This window comes from Megalopta genalis, chromosome 1, assembly GCF_051020955.1.
Source record: "Megalopta genalis isolate 19385.01 chromosome 1, iyMegGena1_principal, whole genome shotgun sequence".
NCBI lineage: Eukaryota > Metazoa > Arthropoda > Insecta > Hymenoptera > Halictidae > Megalopta > Megalopta genalis.
In genome coordinates this window covers 41,314,139-41,339,754 of record NC_135013.1, presented here as the reverse complement: position 1 = coordinate 41,339,754, position 25,616 = coordinate 41,314,139, and the positions used below count along the sequence as shown (strand labels likewise).

Genomic DNA, 25,616 nt, shown 5'->3' with positions numbered 1-25,616 from the left:
CATTTATTTTATGGGGAAAAAGGGAACGGTGCGCGACGCCGCGCCGCGCCTCGACGTTCGGAACGCGCGGCGAAATTAATTTTCGTCTGAGTTATTGCTCGCTGCACCGGTAACTTTTTGCATATCACGATGTACAATGATCTCGCATTAAGAATTTGCATTCCAACGTCAATATTGCTTTTACGCGTACCTCGGTTTATTTCAAATAGTTATTATTCGAGTATCCTTGAAATAAATTTTAAAAGGATGAAACAAATGGTTTCTTTATTCCTGGAAGTATTGCAGTATTTATGATCTATTCGGAAATAAGTTAGACGTGGCTGCGAAATCCGCTGCAGATTTTATGGAAATTGAACTTGTTGTTCCGCGTATTAGATTTATATATTTGATTTCCTTTTTCGTAACTGTTTCGTGTTCGTACATTATTATTCAATTAAAGTATACATAAATGCTTATTGTAAAATTTAGTATCAATAAAATAGTATCAATACAATTTTATTCTATATTTTATTTATTCGATATGTGACTCAAGAGATAGTTAAATTCCTTGATTTTTTTCTGCTATGTAAAAGTTACTTCGAACCTGTAATCATGCACACCGCTGTAAATCCAGTAACATTATAACAAAACTCTTACATAATAATCTTACGAAACTGAGAATAAAACAACACTTTCTTACAAAATTACTTATTTGAAATAAATAAAATCCTGTTGATTATCTGCTGCTACAGAATGTCCACATGTCTTTCACAAAGTTTAAAACACTGTGTCGACACAGACGGGTACTTTCAACCCTTCCCTTGCATCAGCATAATTATTGTAGCGTTCGATATTAATCTCGATCTCACAACGTTCACAGGGAGAACACATTCCAGTGCATATTTTTAAACGAAATGAAAGTACACTTCCACGACTAAAACAAAATTCTCCTTCCTTCATTAGTCTCAAAAATATTAACGAGATTTTGCTCCTTCAACAAGGACATTTTGTCACCGGGAACAATCAACGATCTCCCAAGAACTACCTCTCGCGTCTCCATCAAACTGTGCGCAGAAATCGTACACATTCTCGATGCATTTCCCTACCAATCTAGTTACTTCTAATTGCTTTTCTCCTTTGGCTGCGCCGGCCGTTCTCGTTTGCTTTTCTTATTCCTCGCAGAATGGTTGTGTTGACTTAACCAGAAAACGTTCCATTCTTGTTACTTTTGTACGATATTTCCTATTCACCGTGGTCCCGACAAAACCGTCCCCATCTAGGAAGTGGCAAGTCCCCTCGCATCTGCGGTCTAAATTCATCCGCGTGCAATTACGAGTGACCGACAGGGCGGGACGCGACGTTGCATCGGCTATGTAAAAAGTTCACGAGACAAAGAAGGGGGTGGTGGGAGATCGAGGTGGGAACAAAGGCGCTTTTGTTCGTTCGACAAGTAAACGCCCGCGCCGTCCAATTTCAGGCTGACGGTTTCCTTCGGCTGGGTCCTCCATGCATATATGAAATCCTCGTCGCAATAAAGTTCGCTGGTCGGGGAGCTGCCTCGGAATCGAACGTCAAAGATATTTTTCGTCTCCGCGCTCCTGCCCCGTCGACCGTGCAGACGCTTTTATGTCTTCCGCTTTTTATTCGGCCCGAGGCGGAATTTGACCTTTCGCGAATCGAACGGGACGGCTGCATGCAAAGTGGTTTAAAACATAGAACGGATATTCGCGTACGCGAGCCATCCGTGCCGTTTTCAAGCGGGTTCTTACCTGCCTCTGATCACTCGGGCCTGAAATTGTGACAAGATACCGACTCATGAACCACTTGCTCGGGTATCGAGTCTGAATGCGTAACAGAAGAGTAGATATACCGTTCGTGGCCACGTCATGGATCTACAGTCTGATACAAATATATGTGGACACTCTTTAAAATGGTATAACCTCTTTATTACTAGACTAAACGACTCGAATTTTTTCTTGCATGACAGAAGGACCAATCAATTACACAATGGCTATAATATAGTTTTTTTTTAAATTTTGCTATTACTTGGAATGAGAAAACGAGTAAAAAACCCATGTTTTTCAACTTTTTTATCTGAGCTCATTACGAAAATTTAAATACTGCGTTTCGTATGTTTCATCGAGTTTGGTTAACGCAGAGTCAAGATGCAAGGGATGAAAGATTTAAAATCTGCAGATTGTGACAGTTATTGGTCGAAAGTGTAAAAAAAGGAAACAAAAATATGATCTTCGCGATCATTAATTGTTTGTAACACATAACGTCAACTAATTTCGATGAAAGATCTACAAAATGCAGACTCAGCAGTTAAAAAACGAGAGTTTTTTATTTTTTTGCCATTCCAAGTAATAGCAGAATTAAAAAAGCATTTTAGTCATTGCAAACAAAATTATAGTCATTTAGTCCAATTTTAAATATACACTTTAATTTTAAAATATACCCTCATTTTAGTCCAATTTTAAATATACCCTTCTAAAGGGTGTCCATTTGTCCTCGACCGTATACGAATTTTGACACAAATATTCGTAAAGTCTTGCATCACATAAGAAATGTGCTAGTTCTAATAGATTATCTAATACCTTTCGTTGTGTTATAAATCATCAAAGAATTGTTACAGTATACAAAGGTAGTAAAATACCCATTTTTCACCGTTTGTAGTCATTTGTACACTAGATCTGACCAGGTTTGGTACCATTTCTGGCCACCTCAAAGATTTTATGTTACACGTATCATTTTCTAACAAGGAAGGATGTAAGTGATTAGAATGTAGCATAATTTTTAAAAAATTTCGCTTTACTATATTTTAGTTTGTGGTGGTTGAAAATCTTGGTTTTATAAGTACGAAGCGTTCTCCAAATATTATACTTTCAATATCTATACACAGTAATGTTTCTCCCTAATTCGCGCTCAGATTGCGCACAAATATGGACAATTTGGGAAGAGGAGATACGATAATTCGAGCCGTGCAGCTCGTTTTTATAGTTGCCGATTGTCAACAACTATATTAACGAGACGCAAGGCTCAAATATTCGTATCTCTTCTTTCCAAATTGTCGATTTTTGTGCGCAATCTGAGCGCAATTTAAGGAGATATTACTGTACTATCTCGAAAGTGAAATCATTGACATGCGGTGTTCCTTTTTGTAACCGCAAATCCATTTACTAGTTTGTTGTCGTTTTTTTACTATTAGCCAACTCTAAAATAAGAAAATATGAATGGTAATACGGATGGGCGGAAGCAAAGCATTGGCCGCAACCGATACATCTGCCCTACCTTCAGCGACGAACATTTGCCGGAATTCCAATCCCTCAGCTACAACGCCCGCACCTCCTATTTCACGGTGAACACTCACAAGAACATGGGAGTTTCGTTAGCTGAATAAGCAGTCTGGAACTGGTAAAGCACAACATCGAAGCCGTGTATTGACTGATCGGGCTGGGATCTCAGTTGATGTTTTTGGGGGAATGGGAGCCCCATGGCTGTTTTCGCTTTGCATAGAGTCGCCTCAGGAACCATTCAAACGTTTATGTTTGCGACATTTAACAACGGGATGCCTACAGTTTGTGATCACGTTACTGTCGCTCTAAAGGTAATACTTGGCGGAGGTTTGATCGAGGATGTAATTAACCAAAGGGTTTGTTGTTATATTTATTATCATGATTTTAATGTTAATTAAGTTCTTGGCAGTTTTTCGAATGTATTAACTCTTTGCATCCATGACTACTTGAATCAGTTGCATACTATGGCATTTTTGTGTTTCAATAATTTCTCTATTTTAAACTTGCTAATAATTCCGATTTAAAGCTTGAAGTTTTGCCGTAGTATAAATAATTTGTATGGGTGTATACTAAAAGGAAATGTACTTTCCACCATTATTGCAATCATAATAGCAGTAAAATCATAAAATAAAAAATTTTTTCATTTATTCAGAATGATTCGATGAAAATAATTTGTAGCAAATCTGTGACTTGAAATTACAACAGTAAAATGTGGAAATAAATAGACGATACTTGGATGATCACAAAAAAAGTCGACACACGTCTATCGAATTTTAATTATTTGAAATCGAGAAGCGATGGTTTTACATATTTTGTGATAGTTGTGTTATGTTTAATTATAAAATTGATTAAAATATTAAATATAAAAGTACATAATATTTGTTATCATGACAGCGATAGGACCCGTAAAAATTAAGTTGGTAAATTGCAGTATGCATTAACTAGTTGCAAACCGAGTATAGTAAATTTCAAAACTTTACATATTTAACCTCTCTGTGTAATTAGTTAAACAAACGTAAAAACCATTTTCTCAAAATCTACCATTAAATTGGATTTTAAATTTCTCTCAATTTATGGTTGTTTAAAAATTGTATCATAAAATGTTCAAAATCTTCGTTTCTAATTTTTAAAACGGGACATACGTATTTAGACTTTCATAAATTATTTATACATCTAGCACATTTAGCATCAGCAAGAACAATTACTATATAATAATCATCGTTTATTGTCTTCGCTTTATTAGTTCGCCAACGACTGCTTGCTTTTCAACAGTCAAAGACAGATAACCCGGCGCCATTTCGTGTCCGACAGATTTATGAAAGTGACATGGTTTTGAATAAAGGGTTTTCGACCTCGGGACCCTGTCAGGGAGTGACATGTTGATTTTGATGCGCTTTTAGTATGATGCATAGTGCTCGGAGAAATATTCATCATGTACTTTTTCCTCAGATTTCAAAAACTTTGGAAATATTTTAACGCCAGGACGGCTGTAATTCTTTGTAATGCTTTTTCACATTTTCTAATTATATTTTCATTCTTCTTTGGACCTCTTGAGAAATTATAATCGCACGGTTGGGATTTCTGTTAAGACAGCGAAGATAGGAAGTTTGTGAAGTTACATTGAAATGCATGATAAATAAGTCTTCGTCTGTAGACAAGATTAAAATTTCATGGTGTCGCTGGCAACCCTTGGGTGTCGTTCCAGGGTTAAGTAGATAGATGTTCTATTCTTGTCTGAAGAAATACCGAATCGATATTCGCAAGACTCGCGGTATGTATAGCGTATGCTGTAATTGTGCTTCTTAAATACCTCCTTCATCATTTTTTGTATTTCTAACTCTGGTTTATATACGTCAGACATGTTATTCACACTTTTGATGCTAATTTCTTGACAGTTCCGAATTTCAGTAAATAGGTTACAGAATAATTATTATCCTAGTGGAACGGAGATGCAATAAAGAAGTATAATCAAAAAAGAAGTAAATATAATCATCAGATTTATCTGATATAAAATTTCTTCCATTATTCAACATACTTCTCAGCAAATTATAAACGAGCTTTATTATGTAGATTTGTTAGTGATGGTTCGTACATTAATTTTTGATGTTTTATGTATTTATATTTCTTTGTACATTACGTGTTTTAATACGTACAAATGAGTACAGGTTGATGCCTTGCGAAATAATAAGAGAAACGAGTAAAATAGTATAATGATAACATTCTATATAAATTACCTTTTGTACTATCTTCCATATACTATCTTAGTTACAATTTTGAAATAGACCAGATGTCCCAGATTTAAATCAAAGCGCCTATCTTTGTCAGTATATTTTGTTTGTTTCAAGACGAAAAAAAATATTATAGTATGTATAAATATAAAGCTGATTCAATTGTTATCGAAGGTACTCAAGTGCATCTGCTCGCATTCCGCGGCTCTACGGTGTTTGAAAAATAAAGCTGGAGGTGAATTTCGACGCCTGGGTAATCAGTCAAACGTAAGCGAGCTCGTCACTCAACGCTCGCATTCAGTTCCGAAACAAACCATAATTTTTCAGACATTTCCGATGATCCGCCAGAAAAATGTTTCCAACAAAAGTGGATCAGTATTCACTCTTCTACAAGTTAAAACATAAAAGCTTGCGGAAGAAAGTTCTTTTTATAAAAACTGTTAGTCACCTCGATTTTTAAGACAACAATACATATTTTTGACTCGATAATATTTTGGCTGGTGTCGAGTCGAATTCAACGACTTACTGCACTCTATCCTTAAACCTTGAAATAATGCTAAAATAATATTGGCCAAGGATCGCTGCTTCGCCAGACCACTGTACGCGTTGGAGGGTGTTCGTTCATTCGTCAGATCGCTCTATACTTTCGAAGTGCAAGTGCACATCGAGTACTCAACAACGCGGAAAAGTAGGGACCTGGCAGAAAAGGTTAAACAGACGTGTCCGTGAACCGAAGAATCTCGCGTAGCGATGGAATCCGAGTTGACCGAGCGCGTTGGCGCAGAAAATTGCGTGCGTGCGTGCGCCTGCTGGCCGTCCCGGGTTTTCACGGACCAGCTCATGTCTCATTAATCACAATTCTCCGCTTCACCAGCAAATTTCATTATTTCTCGAACGCGGCCCGGGTATGTCCGCCGCCGCAATGGCAGCGTCGTCGTCAATGGCTGCGAAATAGTATCAAAGGCGAATGGCACAAACGAAGACAGATTGTGTTAAGCGTAATCGGGAGAGCACGGCTCTGGCGACCAGGCAAATCGAATTTTCCAACGGCAGCCGTTCCTCGCGCGCGGACACCTCGCCAACCCGCGTGGAAAACGAGCTGATTATGAATACGAGCTGCCATCGATTAGTCTGTCTTCTCTTCTAATGGATTCGATAACCTTCGGCGCCCACACTTCGGCAGAATCTGCTGTGAAAATGATCGTGGCACATTTCCGTGTTTCAGGAACGTTAACAGTAAAGCTATCGAATGTCTACTAATAACAATTTTAATGACTGCGCTAGGATACGCGTGTCCAATTACTGTGCTCATTAATGCGGCGCAGAGTGGTCGGCTTCCATACAAAAAGCGGAAAAAACATATAACAACTAAAATTATATATTTATGCCTTACTTTTTCGTTTTATATTACTAGTACATATATTTGGGTTTCTGTTGGGATAGGATAACGAAAACAAACTACAGTGTTTTAATTATTTACAAACAAATTTTTTAAAAATACAATTTTTGTTTTCAATCCAATTCAATTCAATTGAGCATCCTTTCCATTTTCATGTTACGAACATTGTTCAGAAACCAGTAGTTCGATCGTTTCTTTGAGAAATGGTTTCGATTTCTTGATCGTTCTTTTCCTCATATTTTATATGAACGGATCGGATGCCAGCAAAAGTCTGCTTATAATCCAAAAAAGATAATTTATAATTATTTTCATTAGTTTCAACAGAGTGCGAACAGTTGAAACATTGATACTTAACTCAACCTATTCAAAACATCTCGCGTAACTCGGTAGCCCATAGGTATCACGGTATGCTTCCTGGCATGTACCATTTTGGCATTATTAGTAGATGATTTCTCCAATAGCAGCTAATAGCAGCCAATTTTTACTGTGTTATTGATGTAAGGCATTGCTCTTCAAAATGCGATCACAGCGCACACTGAACTCCATCGAACTCATAATTAAAGAATAAAATGAAAATTCAACATATTCAATTGAACATAACTCAAAACATGTGAGAGATAAAAAAGTGTCCTGTGACATAATTTAAGTACATACTAAGTATATTAAATTCTGCAAAAATTATTTATTTTCAAAGAACAAAATAATTATAAACGATGATATAACAGGATGATTTCAAGATGAGCTACTTTGAAGCCATGTAGTCGTGTCCAAAATGAACAAATGGTAAAAAAGATCATAATAAATAATAAGCCACGTGATTAATTGACTACTAATGAATAAATTATGCATATATATATATATATATATATATATATATAAAAGGTATTTCTTATGTCGAAAATTTCAGACGGTGCACAGTGGTCGGTTTCGATAGAAAAAGCGGAACAAAGTCAGTTTTAAAAGATATCTCCATAATGCATAATTTATTCATTAGTAGTCAATTAATATATATATATATATATATATATATATATAATAATATAATAATATATATATATCGAAATTCTGAAAATATTTAAATTACACGGCGTGTAATTAGGCGTGTTTGTGGGAAACAATGTAAGCGCCAATAATATAATTTCCTCTCTCTCCTCGAAAATTACATTTCTGGTAATACATGTAACTAAAATTGCAATAGCTTAAAAATATAACAAAGTTTTTTATTTCTTACGATAATAATAGAGTTTATGAAAAAACATGGAATTAGCGCACTAATGAATCGACAACAAACGTTATTTCAGGGTCACTAAAAACAGAGGAATTCGTGGAACAATTTCAATTATGAAATTGTTGGTAATACGTTTAACCCGGAAGGCTCTAAATAAGAAAAGAATGAAACGTGCTCGCAAAATATGATTCTCTTTGACTGTACCTCACAGGTCAGTTTTCCCTCGCGCGACTTCCTCCGCACTGCTTCTTTTCAAAGGAGCAAACGCCTTCACACCCTTCACGCTCGCACACACTCAGTTTCGCAGTTCCCTAAAAGTAAATGAAGTTACCAATGCTGCATTTCAAAGCGTTTGCAGCTATCGTATTTTATTCTATTCATCATATTACTTTTATACAATATTCAAAGAATTTAACAGAGAAATTGTATTTATTGTATGCTACATCTTGTATTTTCTTTTACAAAATATTAAAAGAATCTAACAGGTGAATATAATATAATATATAATTTATTGTATGCTACATTTTTTTTTTTTTGTAAAAGGTGTACAAAATTCAACAGAGACATCTAATTAACTAACATCTTCACACACAACGTCCATACGATCATCGCATAATTTTCGACGCAGTGCAAATACCATCTTCAATTGGTCCAGAATATCAGAGAAAAACATATAGTAATGTAATAGACAACTTCTATGCATGATTGAATGAAACATAATAAAATAAATATTTCTGTGTGTGTGTGTGTGTGTGTGTGTGTGTGTGTGTGTGTGTGTGTGTGTGTGTGTGTGTGTGTGTGTGTGTGTGTGTGTGTGTGTGTGACATAGATGAACGTATCACTTACAGAGTTTATGGTAGTGGAGTAAGTAGAATGTGGATTCTTATGGAAAATAAGAATTATATCAAAGAGTCAAATATCCGTATTAAATAATTTTAGTGAATTGCAAATAATAGATAACCTCGTATGTCTAATAAATGTTCTTGAATTATTTTAATATAATGGCAAAGTGTAATTAGTAGTGGACGAAACGTAAGGAACATTAATACAAACAACATTACAAATGTTTGGATAATACAAGTACGATAATAATAATAAAAGCGAAATATAAATTTTCATAATGTTGTACAGACTTTAATATGTGCACTGCAAAACTATATCTTGCAGTAAGAGCAACAAATATTCAACTGTAATTAATTTAACTTAAAAATATAACTTCTTTATGATCCATAAATGAAATTTCAATCTATGAGTGCTTTGTATATGTATAGTTTTAATACTTCGAATAAGCTTCATGTGCTTGAACTGCTCGATTGAAAAATATACTTTTAATAATTACATTGTCTTTCTAGCTTTAATAATTTCTGAAATAATCTTCATAAAAATCGGCACAAAAACGTTTCATAAATATCAATTACTCTACTTTTCACTGAATGAATTCAACGAACCGAAACAAATTCTGAATATTGATGCTGCAAATATAAAGGCATTTGGCAATCTGCTATCATATAATATCCATAACTATATTTCGAGCGCACGAATTTCAGTTGTTACTTATCGTTTCGTTATTCCGTTCGTTCTGGTTTTCAACGTTTGGTGTGCGATCAGATTGTTAAAATACAGTTTACACTGTTATTATAATTACGTCATTCAATAAAAACCCAACAGTTAAAAATTGGACAGTTTTCAGAAGCTCAGAACGATGGAGGAAAACGAATTTCGGATTCGTGTTCGTTATATCAACTGGGTTATAGGGACGCGAAAGTAACATTGCAATTCGTATTTAATAATAGTATTTAATAACAGCAGTGAATTCTCAGTTATCTAAATTAGATTAAAGTTTTCGGTGCCTTATTCACGGGCAGCGCTCGCGACGAACCATTTCGTGTAAGTGAGCTTATATTTTCGTGAGTGGCGAAGTATTCATTAAAGAAAGCCTCTTACCGGGGCTTCTTATCTCCACTCTTTTCGCGACGAAACGACGCGACGCGACGTCGCGTGCTCGTATCCGTTTCAGATAGGCGGGCCGTACGTGCGGGAAAACGGAATGTCTGAGACGAAAAGTAAAGCAGTCTGCCAGAAAAGAGCAGGAAATGAAAATATAGGAGACCTACGGGCGACGGCGGCGCTAAAGAAGCGATCCGAGGGAAAGACGGAGGGATCTCGATGTAATTGCTCGATCGCTTTCTCGATAAAAATCGAATACTCCCGCGGTGAACCTTCCACGCTCTTTCAGATAGCTCTCTCTATTGAACAACCCATCCCGTTTTCCTCTTCCACCCTCTCGACGTATAGATGCGACGGAAGATAAATTATTATTTATGCTGCTCTTGTACCGTCCCTTTTGGATACTATGCCGCATCGAACCCTCCATTTTGCCACGGTAGAATGCTTTGATTTTCGCCGTGGAAGAATGTAAAGGCAATATTAGTCTACGTTACATGATCTTACATCGTGTAAAACCGTCGTTTGATTTCAAAATATACTCCTGATGAATCTCAGTGTTATCGTGACAATATTTATGAACATTCTCGTTTTCGTATTTCTTTTTAATTTGATCAAAATAACGTTTTCGTATCTCTTTTTTACTTTTATGCATTTTCGAATCCTTTTTATCGCGGTTTTATATGTTTATTTCTGTATTTGCTTCAGTAAAAGGAAATGAAATGCGCGACTTGATGGTTGTATAAAAGTTGATTAAAAATACTCGCATGCGGTGCTGTTTGTACAATTAACAATTAAAGTGACTATGCTATTAAATATTGAGTTTCGAGAATGTATCAAACTCGGATGTAATTTTTCATCAGTATTTTAATGAAATTTTTGTATCATATATCGATTGAAAAATTGAAATTTTATATTTTACATTTTACATTTTACATTTTACATTACATCTTACATTTTTACGATGATTCTATATTTTTAAAAAAAATGTATATTGACCTTATACCGAAACTGAAATTATTAGTATGACTTATTTATATATTTTTCAGTTTTACAATTACTAGATATTTCTAATAAAATCAGTAATACGTCATATTCATCAATCATTATTTAATCAGCAGTTGATACAGAATTGGACTTATTTGGAAATATTACGATCGTTCAAAATTTATAAAATAAATTTCATGTCACTGTTGTAAAAATTAAACTTAAGATATACAACATTTTTACTCTGCTTCGATTTTTGTGAACGATTTCGAACAAATTTCCGAATCTACAGATTTTAGGAACGGTGGATGTTTTATGTTGATTCTGTGAAATTGTCGCGATGATTTGTCCAGTAAATTGATGCTTGAATAAATCTTGAATTTTTCTCTTTTTTTCTGGATGAAATCTCCATTTCCGTTTGTGGTACGATATCGGACAGAAAATGTTTAAAAAAGCGGCAGCTTTTACATTGGAGACTAGTGACGCTCGAGTGCACTTCGTAGGTCGGAGTCCCACTTTCATTTTTCTCTTTCCTACGTTCTGAGAGTCGCTTCACCTTTTTTCGGGATACGTATCTCGCTTAGAAAACTTTTTACAACACTAGAATATATTGTATCAAGCAGGGACTCCTTAATGTCGAGTACAAGAAAAGCAATTTATTGGAAATAATATGTTGGTAACTGCCTGTGTTCTTTAATTAAGATTCTATCGTTATTTATTGGAATTGATTAAATGTCTTTTATTAAAGTCATCCAATATATAAATAAGAGTTAAGAACTTAAGTTAGTTAAATTAAAAAAGTAAATATGAATTTTCTTTGTTACGTAATAAATACTGTTAATATTAACATTATTGATCGCAGATATTCGTTTTGCTTCGTGATATCAAACTTGATTTATGGCAAAACGAGACAAAAATCAGTTCATACTTATAGATATTTTATGGAAACAAAATTATATAAATGATGTATTTCGAAAAAAATTTTGTTTTCCACAAATAACTACCAAATAAATATTGTTAATATCGATGGATAGTATCTTTTGATAGGTACAATCGCTATCTTCTTCAAATTCTTTTCATTAACGATTATTTGAGGATGAATTCAATCATTTCTAAACGTCGTGGAATTGTTTGCAATCCCTATTATAATATTAACACTAATACTTTGCCATGTTACCTAAATTTCTTATAATATTCTCATAATGTCACACAGAATATTATTTAATACTTGCCAAAACTTCAAGAGCAATTGTTCTCTTATTAATATTTTTTATAAATATTAATAACTAACTATTAATAAATATTAATAACTTTGCTATCATACTTGTACAATTCATAACAATAATTTTATATTAAACGATACTTCCACATTAAAGTTTTTGGCTTTTCATAGATAAACAGCTTATTTTCAGAATCCACAGTTGAAGCATGAAATAAATATTTTGTTTCGATAATGTAAAACGTAAAATGAATTATTTTTGATTTTACTAACTACATAAATAAAATGGAATAGTTCCCACATATCTGAATCTGAAAATAAATTGTGAAAATAATTAACACAACGTAAAACGAGACAGTGTAAGAAATGATAACTTTTGCAAATGAAATGTATTGTTTTCAGTAGTATTCATTGAAGAACTATATTGAATATATGTTTATAATGCAGAGGAAAAGTGCTTCGTTCGTTTCAGATTACCAGAATAATTATATTTTACACTACGATTTAGTAAAATAAGAATATTTTATGATAATGATTTGAATAAATAAAATATCCCGAACTATGACACACATATCTTTACTGTAAATAAAATACTATTTCAATTATTATCTTAAACAGTTTCTACGACGACTAAAGTATTTTATTTTTAAAAGTAAATTCTTTCGAGCAAATAAGATATTTAATTTTCAAAAATACATGCATGATCTAAAATGAAACATCTGTCCGCTATTTGCCATTTAAAATATCATTTTATCCAGCTCCGAACATTGCACAAACTACCGTAGAAACGATGGGACTGGAAAAATCGTTCGACAAGTTGGCCTAAAACAAGTAACCGCAGTGTTAATGCTAAAGCGAACAGATTCCTTCTTGGCATTCCGTTCCCTTTTTAAAAAAACCTGGAGATCTTGTTTATGAGGTCATGGATCCCCCGCAGGCCCATACGCAAACATTTTAGGGGTAGTCGCCAGAGCCAGATACTGTAGACTCTGCGCGTTGACCCGGCCGATAACAAAAGCTCCAAATGGACTCTCGGTACACCGATTTCACCGTGGATAAAAAATTTTCCCGGGGCTCGACATCACGGGCCGAAACGTGAAACTCCCTGCTATCTCTCTCGTTCTCGCGAGAATCTCGCATCTTGTTGGACACGGGAAATATCGTTCGGGACACGGTGCCGTCGCGTCGCGCCGCGTCGAAACACCGATCGCTCGCTCTGTGTTTTGAATTTAAATCGGGCTCGAAATGTCTCGACCGGATTTGCTCGTCGAAATGAGGACGCCCACGTTTTTCCTGTTAAATAATAACGGAACAAATTGAGCTTTTGCGGCGCGTGATTGCGATTCATTTGACGCTCGTCGATCTGTTAAACGAATGGGATTGTTTCGCTCGCGAAGTCGTTCTGATCGAGTTATTCCTGCGTTTCTTTTTTTTCGCTGCTCGCTTTTTTTCCCGTTGTTGTATTTGTGTTTCGACCAGTGACGAACGTCGGGTTACCATATTTAAACGACGCGACATTTCTGGCGGGCCGCGTTCCTGCGGCAAGAGTTGTTACAAAGAGGAACTAATTCTTTTTAAAAGAAAAATACAAATACGAGGACGGTTTTAGTGGATTGTGCAGGGATTGCTGGGTTTATGCGTTTGTGACAGAGATTAGGGTATGAAATGTGGAACGTTGAAGAGTTTGAAAGAGTTTGGGTTACAGCGAGACCTCTGTTATCGGTACTAATCTGGGAGGCTTTAGATGTTCTCTTCTTTTGTAGATTGTAAATTTTGTAGTTCATCATAGAATAAATCTCTTTTTTACAGTTTATGCACTTAAAGATCATCCTTTTGTGTATCCAATTCTAAGAAAATGAAATTCTTCCTTTTGCAGGTTATATTCAACATTTTTTAAAATTAAATCATCCTTTTACTGGTCATATTCACCTTTTTTTCAAAAATCAAATACAACCCCTTGCAAATTACAACCCTATCAATAAAACCCCTTGCAACCCCTTGTTTATGAACAAATTTTATAAACAAATAAAAATTCGTTGCGAGAATTCGGTACCACAGAAATTATTGGTAATATCAGACGCTTTACTTGTGAAAATGGGACGAAAAGGAAGAAATACGTCTTTTGAAATTCGACAATTGGTTATTTATCACAAGGAAAAGGGAAAATCATACAGAGTTATAGTCAAATTATCAAATATAAGCACGAGTAGTGTGGCAGATATTACACGTCGGTACATTCGTGAGGATTAAATCGATTTAATCCCTCAGAAAGGTCGTCCAAAATTATTAGACTCTCGCGACCAACGCAAGATAATAAGAAAAATTCTGGACAAAGTGCTACAAAATTAACAAAGGAATTAATATTTTTATAAAGACAACTCGTGGTGGAATGATGTAATATTTTCGGATGAAAGCAAATATAATCTTTACGGATTCGACAGTCGAAAAATAATGTGGCGTAAAGTAAATACAGAATTAAACATTTTAAATTTAAGACCGACAGTGAAACACGGTGATGGGAGTGGAATAGTGTGGGGTTGTATCTCGTCTGTAGGTGTAGGTGATCTAGTTTTTATCGATGGTGTTATGGACAAAATGAAGTATTTAGACATTTAAAAAAATATTTAATTACAAGTGCCATAAATATGGGTATACGTAACAGTTTTAAGTTTTATCAGGACAATGATCGTAAACACAAGGCCAGAATTGTACAGGAATATTTATCATACAATTGTCCAAAAGTACTGTGCATTCTCCTCCTCAATTGCCTGATTTAAATTCGATTGAAAATTCATGGGATCAATTAGACTGCAAAATTGATACAACCCCTACAAGGACAACAACGTTAAGGCAACGTTTGTTAGACCAATGGAAATGGATTTCGCCGGAATATTTAAATAAAATCATCTGTAACATGCCCAAGCGATTGCATGAAGTAATAAAATAAAAGGGTCAGCCGACAAAATATTAATATTATTATAACATGATTAAAAAGATTCTTATTTTATATAAAATTAATGTAATTCATTCACTGTCCGAATATTTTTGCGACGTTAAATTTTGTCACAATCTTGTTTATCGCTTATTATACAAAAGAACATGTGCAATAAATTAACAAAATTTATGTTTCTACTTACTTTAAGAAGTGCTTTATTATATGAGAAAACAATTGATTCACTAATACTATCATAAACAATAAAAAGGAGCAATAATTTTTTTAATAATATCGTGTCCGAATATTAATGCGAGTCACTGTACATAGATGTATCACATTCGAAGGTGATGTTTGATTAGACGAAGATTTCACGGCTCTCTCAAACTTTTAAATTTTCTTATGGCGTTCTTTATGGAATAACATGTTCGTTGGCGTGTTGCAGGTCGTAATCGGGAATTATGAGGTGGCTGTGGATTATCGTGCTGATAGCATTGGCGCTGCCGGCGGCCGTGCCAAGGAAGACGCATCGCAGCAAACCCTGTAAAGTATCATTTGTTTTAATTACTCGCGGCTCCCATTTTCTTTCCCCCTTTTTTCAAGGGGCTTTACAGTAGCTACGCAGATTAATTAAGTAGTCGATACATTTATTTGTACGTTCTTCTGCTGGACTCGAGTAATCGATTTACGTGACAGTATCGGACATCTTTAAACTCTTTATGTTCTCAATTATGCTGTTTCTAGATTCAGATCTTAGTTTACGTGAGCAACAATTATATGGCACCGTTTGATAGTGAACTTTGCATTAGATATTGAATTGACTCGCAATTTTCTAAAATGATAAAATATAATTGTTTTTCACTCGTTAATTATTCATTTTGACAAAATATTTTGTGATAGATTTAGAACATATATGAATGAAATATTTCCAATGTACAAAGAATTAATACAAAATAAAATAATTATTACAATATATATATACAATATATATTATATATTATTTATATTATATTATTACTATTGTATATATTTATATACATTATACATGACATTTTTACAAAATATAACAAAATAATGATTTCACTTTGTTTTAAGTCTTTGTACATTGGAAATATTTGATTTATACATTTATATATTCATCTAATATTTTGTCAAATTATTTGTTACCCATGGAAATCTAGCGGGACCATATCGTAACACTTCGAATTTGTTCAGTTCAGTTTCAAACACCATTCCGACGTTTTTTATACGTAGTAAACTCTGGGTGCCAGAATATATTAATGAAAACTATGTCACGAAAATCTACAACATATAAAAAACATTGAAGTGATGTGCAAACTCGAAGTGGTACTATACGGTCACGCTAGGTTTCCATGGGTTTTCAAGGTTCTAATTGGTGAGAACGACATAAAATGTAACAAATATTACTTTTAAAATTCCTCATGACGAAAAAGATCGTCGTGCTCGTTAGAGTTGTCTTCGTGGTATGACGTAATATTTTCTCATGCCCGGTTAACGGATTAATAATAGTACAACTTCCATGAACAAAAGCTTTTTTAATATTAATGAACAAAATATCTGTTCTTGCCATGGACAAATTTTTATTTCTGCATCTTCTAATACAGGTTCTTATCCGAGCTAAAACCTTTACTTTCGAGAACTTCTCTTTATCCGATCCCTCCAGAAGTTAAAATGTGAGAACGCCTCCGAAAGAAGTTCCACGTCTTAAAGAGAACTTGAAAGTTCCCTTAAAAGTTCCATATAATCCATTCAATCTCCGATAGAAATTGCTGAATAAAACAAAACATCCGTTCTCTGCGTAAAAATTCAGCGCGAGGTGCGCATGATCGAAGCAGATTCGTTTCGCTCAGCTTATAGACCAATAAATACATAGCAAGAGTATCGTGCGCGTGCATGTGTATCCATATGTATAGAACACCGTGAAGCGTTCAAGACCGATGACGGATCGTTCGCAAAAGTTTGTGTGAGAATTCCGGGGAGAGAAAACGAGAACAGTGAAAAATGAGAAAGATAAATAGCAAACGAAGAAGTGATGAGACGCGGGAAATCTCGCTGAAAGTGCAGAGGTAATAAATTTAGCAATGCTGCAAGCTAACGTTCGCGTGAACTTGCTGGTCGAATGCGTACTGTTTTAGAAATCAATGAGATTGTCCACTGCCGACACTTCTTTGTGCGAACGAAGTAGCCGACACAGCCGTAAGATTCAAGTTCTGATATGCTAAAGTCGAAATTAGTACGTTCAATTCCAAGAAGATTAAATCAATATCAATTCATTAACACGCATCAGAAATCACACGAAATATTATAAAGTCGTGTGCTGTAAATTTTCAAGTAAAAATTTGTTATTTTTAATGTTTGCTAGTTTATTCAGCAATAAAGTCGCGTGTTATAATTTTTAAGAAAGAAGTTAGTTATTTTTATCGTTTAGTAGATCATTTAACAATAAAGTCGTAATTTCTAAAATACAATTTAGTTATATTTATTGTTTGTTAGTTCATTTAACAATAAAGTCGTGTGTTATAATTTTTAAAACAGAAGTTAGTTATCTTTCTGCTTCCTGGTTAATTTAACATTGTGACCATCGAACGAATGAAAGTTGTTATTAACTTTTCCTTTTATGATTATTGAAACCATAAAAATGATTTCATGAGAAATGTTTTAACATTCGAACATCTAACTTTTTTGACAAAAATATAACCGAGCATGATTACGGTCATTTATTATTTTACTTATTACTTGTGTCCAACGTATTTTTTAAGGTACTCCGTCTAGACACGTTAGCTTTCCTATAAACCGTAATGACACATATGAAAATTTGAATCAATTGTCAAACACTACAATAAGCATATTTATGCTTTAGATTGTATCAGAATATAATCCTACACATAGGATAATACACTGTCGTTACATCCTTTCATTAAATCTGCAAATGGACCCGAGTCGTCCGAGTGTTAATGAACTTCTTTATCAAGACACGTATAATAAAAATTGCATGAAATCGGAGTATAGTAAATTCTGCCTAATTGGTGTTGAGATTGTGCACAAAAATGAACAATTTAGAAGGTGGAGATACGATTAAAATAACCTTGCGGTTCGTTATTATAGTTGTTGACAATCGGTAACTATAAAAACGAGCCATAATGCTCGAATAATCGTATCTCCTCTACCCAAATTGTCAAATTTCGTATACGATCTGAGCGTTTGTAATTTACTGTAAATACAATTTTGTTGTTATTATAAAGCAGTATATGTCAGACTCATTTAGTGCTTAGTAGCTGAATACGTGAACACAATATATAAAACGCGAAACAAAAAATGCTTAACGCAATAGTTTTCATAATCAATGCGAAACATAGCTCCGACACATATTAGAACATTTATGAACATACATAGATATATAAATTTATGGTTTTACTAAGTAATAGATAAAATAAAACAGATGAAATTTCATGTGTTTGATAAAACACATGTTAAACATATCAAGCACATTAAATTCCACCTATTTTTTTTTATCGATTACTCAGTAAAACTATATATTTATATATCGATGTATTTTCATAAGTCTTCTAATAAGTGCCAGAGCTATGTTTCGCGTTGAATATGAAAACTATTATGTTAAGCGTTTTTTATTTTGCGTGTTAGTAATGGGTTACTCGTTTCATTAATATGAAATCGATTCCAGGGTAACCATATACGAAGTATGGCGTTTTATTAAATTAATGTAATGCTAAACAAGTATATGTAGTTGAATAGAACGCTGTTAAGTACACGTGCACAGCATGTATTAAGGACTGTATTGTGGGCAGGTATTGTGGGCAGGCCTTGATACTCTCATTTTACCTTCTAATGCAAGATCAAAGACTTTATTTATTCAAATGCTGGCTTGAAATAGTTTTTCGTATGATCTTGATGAAGATAAATTATTGTAGGTGTTGGAAAACAAGAATGTTAAAATGAAAACTACGTAGTTGTTGCTAAACAAAAAACACGGAAACAATTTTTTTTATAGAAACTCGATACTCCGGAAATGATCAAATCGAAGGCTTCGTAAACAATTTCCACGTATACAAAATATAGTGTACAAAGTGAAAGAAATATTTTTGTGAAATACATATTTGTCCGATATGTGTTTATGATTTATGGATGTTTATAGTTAATGTGGCGCATTAAAAATGGTATAAAACCTTCGCAGACAAAAAAAAGTTAAATTTAGAAACTGAAACATGCACTTTTTGTTTAAACCAGGTACAGTTTAATACAACTTAATAATAAAAATTATTAATATTTCGTTTGTTTAGAAACATTATGTGAATCATAATATTTTATAGTTATTATACAAAATACAATTATTATTATCATTATATTATTAGATTATTTAGATATATATTATTAGAATAGCTAAGAATTACTAGTAATGAAATTACAAAAAGTGAAATTTTAAAATACCCAATAGCTAAAAAATTGCACCTAAAGTTACAGTATAGTGTATCTATAAAACATTTTTGATACGATCACGATAGTATTTATAGGTACATAAAGTAATTACCATTCCATACAACGATTTATCAGGAAAAATTTAATCGTCATCGTTGTCGGTGATTGTGCGAGATAGAAATGGTTTATTTACGCGCTCGTTGCGGTACCATTGTTTCTCGCAGCGTTTTCATTTTGTAGATAATGACTATTTGTTGTCACGTACGTTTATTTCAACATCGTTCGTAACATACCACACTGGCACCGATCTTCGGAAGCAATTAAAATTCCTGCTTTGAAATATAATCCTGTTTTTGTATTTCGAAACCATCTGGCCGATATTGTCTTTCATACACAATTATTCGACTGCGGACTTTTATGCAAACTGAAAATTGTATGCGTAAACAGCAAAAAATAGAAACCTGATTGGAAGTTGTTTCTTGCTTCGATAATTATAATAGATCGAAAATATATTGACATTCTCAAATTGTTTCAGTCTCTTATCACTATTTTAAATTTCACTACCTCAATTTTATCGTAAATGCATATAAACTCTGCAGTCTAATATTTACTTCCTGTTGTAATTAGAGTTGGGCATTATTCTGATTGTTTCGAATAAATATTTATTTGAGATAATTATTTTAATGAATTCCTTGTAGTCAAATATTTTATTCGAATAATTCATTATTTTTCGTCAATTATTCTCTCTCTCTCTCTCTCTCTCTCTCTCTCTCTCTATCTATCTATCTATCTATTTATTCGAATAATTCTTTATTTGAATGATTCTTTATTCAAATAAAAAAAATTATAAAAGGTAATATGGGAGAAATAAATTGATAACCTATGAATAAACGCTTCATATTCTATCAGTTTTATTCAAATCAATTATTTTCCGTATGAATTCCTGTACGAATAAATTTTTATTCGAATAGAATCTCGTTTGAACGAATTCTTATTCGAATACAATTTTATTCGGATAAATTTTTATTCGATTGAATATTTAATTCAACAGTGTCGAGTCAAACTAATTCAATTTTTATCTAGATAAATTTTGATCCAACTGGACAGTGTCGAATAAAATTCTATTCGTTAATCTTTATCTTTTATCAGTTATCCAAATTAAATTTTTTTGCTCTGCTCTGGTTGAAATAGACTAACCAAAATTTTCTATATTAAAGCTAGTTGTATACTCCGGAAAATAATGTGAAGCTATTAGTGGTAAATTCTTTCGTATATTATAGATGTTTAATAATAGAATTACCGAGTTTTAAACGCGACTAATGCATATTATTTTATAATTTATAACAATGACAAGATAGATTGAAATGAAAAACTGCAATTTTCATGAACTTTGAACGTTAACATGTCATAACAACATCACCCGAATACGATACAATTTTCAGCATGCCTACAAATTACTAAGTACTCTAAAGTATAATATGTTAGTTATATTATATATTATTTATTTTATTATTATATAACTAATATAATTACTAATACAATTTATAAATCGTTATAACATCCAAAACAGGCCTAATTAATTAGGCCTGTTATTATTATTAATTAATTAATTAATTAATTAATCTTTTTACACTGTGTGACTGTGTGTCTATTGCCTTAAATGGGGCCTATTTTGGTGGCAACAAATTTTGAATATAAATTCTCAGTAGATTGTCATATAATATTTAATCGGAGGAAAAAAATCTCAAAATATCACATAGAAACATTTCTGTAATATTAGAACTTGTAATGAAAAAGTCAGAGACCTGTCATTTTGACTGATTTGGTAGTCCCAGGTGTAAATTAGATGTCCTAAATCACTCATGAAAGTATCGAAAACTGCAGATTCGTAACAGTGTTTATATATTCAACCAATCCGATTTCCTACGAACATGAAAAAGTGTAATGGTTTTTGTCTTTTTAAGCGAAAACGACAAGAACGCTGGAATAGGTTTCTTCGCTTGCAGAAACATTCATTACGCGCAGCTGCTACTGAGTCCCTAAACTTCATCGCCTTTAATTTTGGTACCGAGAAAAAGTACTCTGATATAAAGTTCCTGTAAACAATGCCCGAACTTCTGCGCGGGGAACTTCGAAAATTCCATAATCTGTGATAGCGAGCCGAATTTATGCGGCTAAACGTGTTTTCAACGACGTCAAAAACTTATCGCAAATATATCTCTTGCAATGCTACATTTACACTATTCCAGTTTAGCTGATTTGTTTCCACCTTTGGCGAATGATGTAGAATTTTATGCCTCGACTGATGCTTCACATAGCTAACATATGTATTCATGAAAGTGGTTTTGAAGCGTTGCTGGCGGTACTTTATACGGAATGCGATTTAAACAGCTGTTATTCGTATAAGATGATTTCAGAATCAATAATCCAGAATATATACTATTCTATTTTGTAATTCTTCATATTGCAAATTATCATTTTGCATGCATTGTTTACTACTAGTTTACTATTACTTGGGTACTCCAAAATTATTATAACATATAACATAACTTAGAAACGTTTTTCCATAAGCATAAGCATAAGTACGATTATTTGACTAGTTCCTGATAATTAATTAAAGTTTTCACATGTTTCATTGAAGCCTATAGACAAACTAACGTGCTTAGAAGTACCTCAAAAGGTATGTCGAAAGAAATTATTAAATAAAATTATAAATGATCGTAAAATTATATATGCTCAAGTGTTAATAATTGTGGATAGAGCAAATATGTTAAAAAAGACTCGATGTCGTTAAAGTATGAAACGCTGTAGGTACATTGTTTTTTTCATAAGACAAAAATTATTATCACATGTGTGTGTGTGTGTGTATGTGTGTGTGTGTGTGTGCAATATTTAATAAATACAATTATTCTATAATTAATATGAACTATGTCACTGTTGGAAAAGTTCTCGTGTTATAAATGTCACGATTAAATCTTTCAAGAACAACTTGCATATTAACCGTTTCGGAGAAATGAGTCGCCAACAGAAACTAGAAACAGCTGCGTAACTTCTTGAAAAGTAATGAATAAAACAGCAGAGATTATGTTTATTGCTTGCTGCATTATTCGCTGTATTTATTTTCGTGCATGGTCGCGTCCCTTCGCAGCACATTCGACCCAACAATGGACAAGTTTCGGAAACTTGTTGTTGAACAGTTTCCCACAGTTCTTTCGAACTCTGTATTGGTTTGAAATCGGTGGGGTGCGGTGGCCCCGAAAGTGTTCGAAGCAACGCCTTTTGCAGCGAGAAATTCGATCACCGCGTGTTGCTTAAACCTCTTCGACCAACCATTTCTCGTTTACTAAACTACTATAATAGAGACGTCAGGTAACGGGTGAGCACTTGCAACGAGTCTGTTCTGACAGCCATTAACCCTCGTACGTACCTCGGGTCAAAATTTATCCATTTTCCAATAATATATATTTTCCCGATGGTATTTTATTGATTCAAATATTGTTAACACCTTTGTACTGTAACAACGAGTCGAACTCGTAGTGAATATTTCATACATAATCTATCGAGTACGAATGTTAACCCTTTGCATTCGAAGCCAAATTAACGCAGAATTTAATATAGTTTTTCCTACCCACTGTATTTCCATTTGATGTGACCTAATGCATTGAATTTTGTGACTGATGCAACAGCTATTCTTTTAACAGTTCTTCAAATGTGAACAAATTTGATTAATAAAATTATTTCCGTACGTGACATAATTTTTGATCGTTTCTTAATCGTTTCTTCTAAATCGAAACGAAATTTGATTCTGCGTCGTTTAAATCTAAGAATGAGTGTAAATGAAAACATACTAAAAAGAAAAATTGTCTCGTTTTATCAACGAAATTATTAATTATTAATCATACAACGATCCGTTGTATTGCATACTGATTTCACATCTTTCCAAGAAAGATTGACTGTAATTAAACTTGTAGAAAATAGATATACTATGTGTTTTCGTGTTATATTAATTTCATTTATATTAAAACCGTGATGATTTATATACTAATGACTGTTGCATTTAATGATAAAAATGTCTAAGTGTAATTTAAAACAGTAAAAGAATTTAAAAAGTTTAAGAGTATCGATGTATTACACTCGTCGCATTGGGATTATTGACATTATTTTTACTGACATCTTATAAAATTTTAATTTTCAATTAATTTCGAAGTTCAACTTCTATAAAGATTACAAGAACAATTTGATAAAAATAGGTGCATACAAAAGATCGGTAGAAACAGTGTTAGGGGGAACTATTTTTAGGGGGACTATTTTTTACAATTGATAGTACTTCTTAATCAGCAATCTGTTTTCGACGAGTGTGCTCGTCACGAGGGAATGGCAACATCTTCTGTTACGACGAGTATATTCGTCAAAAACAGCTGACTGGTTAATTCGACTGTCTAAGAAAAACCTGGAAAACTAAAAAATGCATTTACGAATATATTACATCCAATCAGCGTATACAAAATGGTATAATAAAATGGAGTTCTTATCTTTGCACTAGAAACGCAGCTCCGCAATTTCCATAAAAGATCGAGCTTCATCGTTGATGATTTCGCCGTCCGAATTCTATGGAACAGTTTTATAGGGTGTAAACAGCAATTTGATTCCAGAGAGCTGGTTACAGCGGTTTGCCGGAAACCAGAAATTATCTGTTGTTCAAACCATCTACGAATCAACGCATCTGCATTATCAACCAGTGGTTAAGCGGTCGGGCGTAAGCAACGATAACTTGATCTCCCTGTAAATTACTTGCGACCCTAATTTATTGGCGGACCCTACGAATTCCTGGGATCAGATGTTATCCACTTGTATCTTGATAAAATCTCGGCGCGAACAATCCCTAACCCTAATTTAACATTTGAACCGTCTCGGCTCCGCTTCGAGCTAAAGTGAATAGCTCCGCTCTCAAGTTGGGGTCAAATGGTTGATCCTGCTTAGGGATCGAAACAAAGTTTCAGGAATTACTCATTGCTCGGCTACGTTTATCTTCTACTAACAAGGACAGTTCCCTTAAACTAATGCGGAGATTTTCGTGAGCACCATGAAGTGAAGCATGCGCGAATGTGAATAAAGATTGGGTTATTATGATTACATATTATTGGACTGCGGATTTGATGCATTTGCGATGAAAACGAGTAATTAAGTAAATTAGTGGGCAAATTAAAATAAACGAAGAATGTCGATGTAATATTGTAGGCTCGTTAAAATTAAATTAAAGGAAAAATTAAATTTGTATTTGGCACCCGTCTCTTACAATCGATGCCACCACCAGTATTTTGCATACAGATCCGCAGTGTAATCGTTATTAACACTGAACGTGCTGTGCCGGCCAAAATGACTGGCTTCATATTGTTTGTTTTAAAATTGTTAAAATTGTAAAGACTATTACGAAACGATTGAATAAATTTCTCATTTCGAGCACATACTGTAATGAAAATGCCGAAAGGTTTCAATAAATTCGGTCTTGACATTTTTGTAAAACAACACACGTCAGATACTTTTGGAGTTCGGTAGGTTTAATGTTAATATTATTTAAAAATAGCACTGGCGATAAAATATGTTTGCCTTTTATTTGCACCATACTTAACCGTATCTGCGGGTTACGTTACGATTATTTCACAGTTATATCATGGTTATGTCAAGGTTATCACTGTTTTTTGTTAATAACTCCTAAACAAAGCCGCGTATTGCATTCTCGCTGATGAAAAAGTTACTTCAGTTGACCTCAGGAACCCTGTATATTCGAATACTGATCCACTGTGATAAATTTCAACTTTCTAGTTTCGATTCAATTAATTAAATTCGACTTTGTGAGAATTTTAATGATTTATTTGTATGTATTAAAGACTTTATTATACCCACAAAGTTTTAGTAGACTGTCAGTGGAATATTTCGAAGGTTGTTGGT

General features: G+C 33.6%; 1 protein-coding gene across 7 annotated transcripts in view; it reads left to right on the top strand.

The window, feature by feature from the left end:
- The window catches only part of LOC117218700 (cysteine-rich venom protein kaouthin-2), a 234,481-nt gene that overhangs the window by 155,319 nt on the left and 53,546 nt on the right, over positions 1–25,616 (top strand). For all 7 annotated transcript variants that reach the window (XM_076527920.1, XM_076527917.1, XM_076527918.1 and 4 more), the window contains one exon: positions 15,658–15,755. In XM_076527920.1, the coding sequence (XP_076384035.1) occupies positions 15,674–15,755 (82 nt within the window). In that variant the 5' untranslated portion in view covers positions 15,658–15,673. The remainder of the gene's footprint in view (positions 1–15,657; positions 15,756–25,616) is intronic.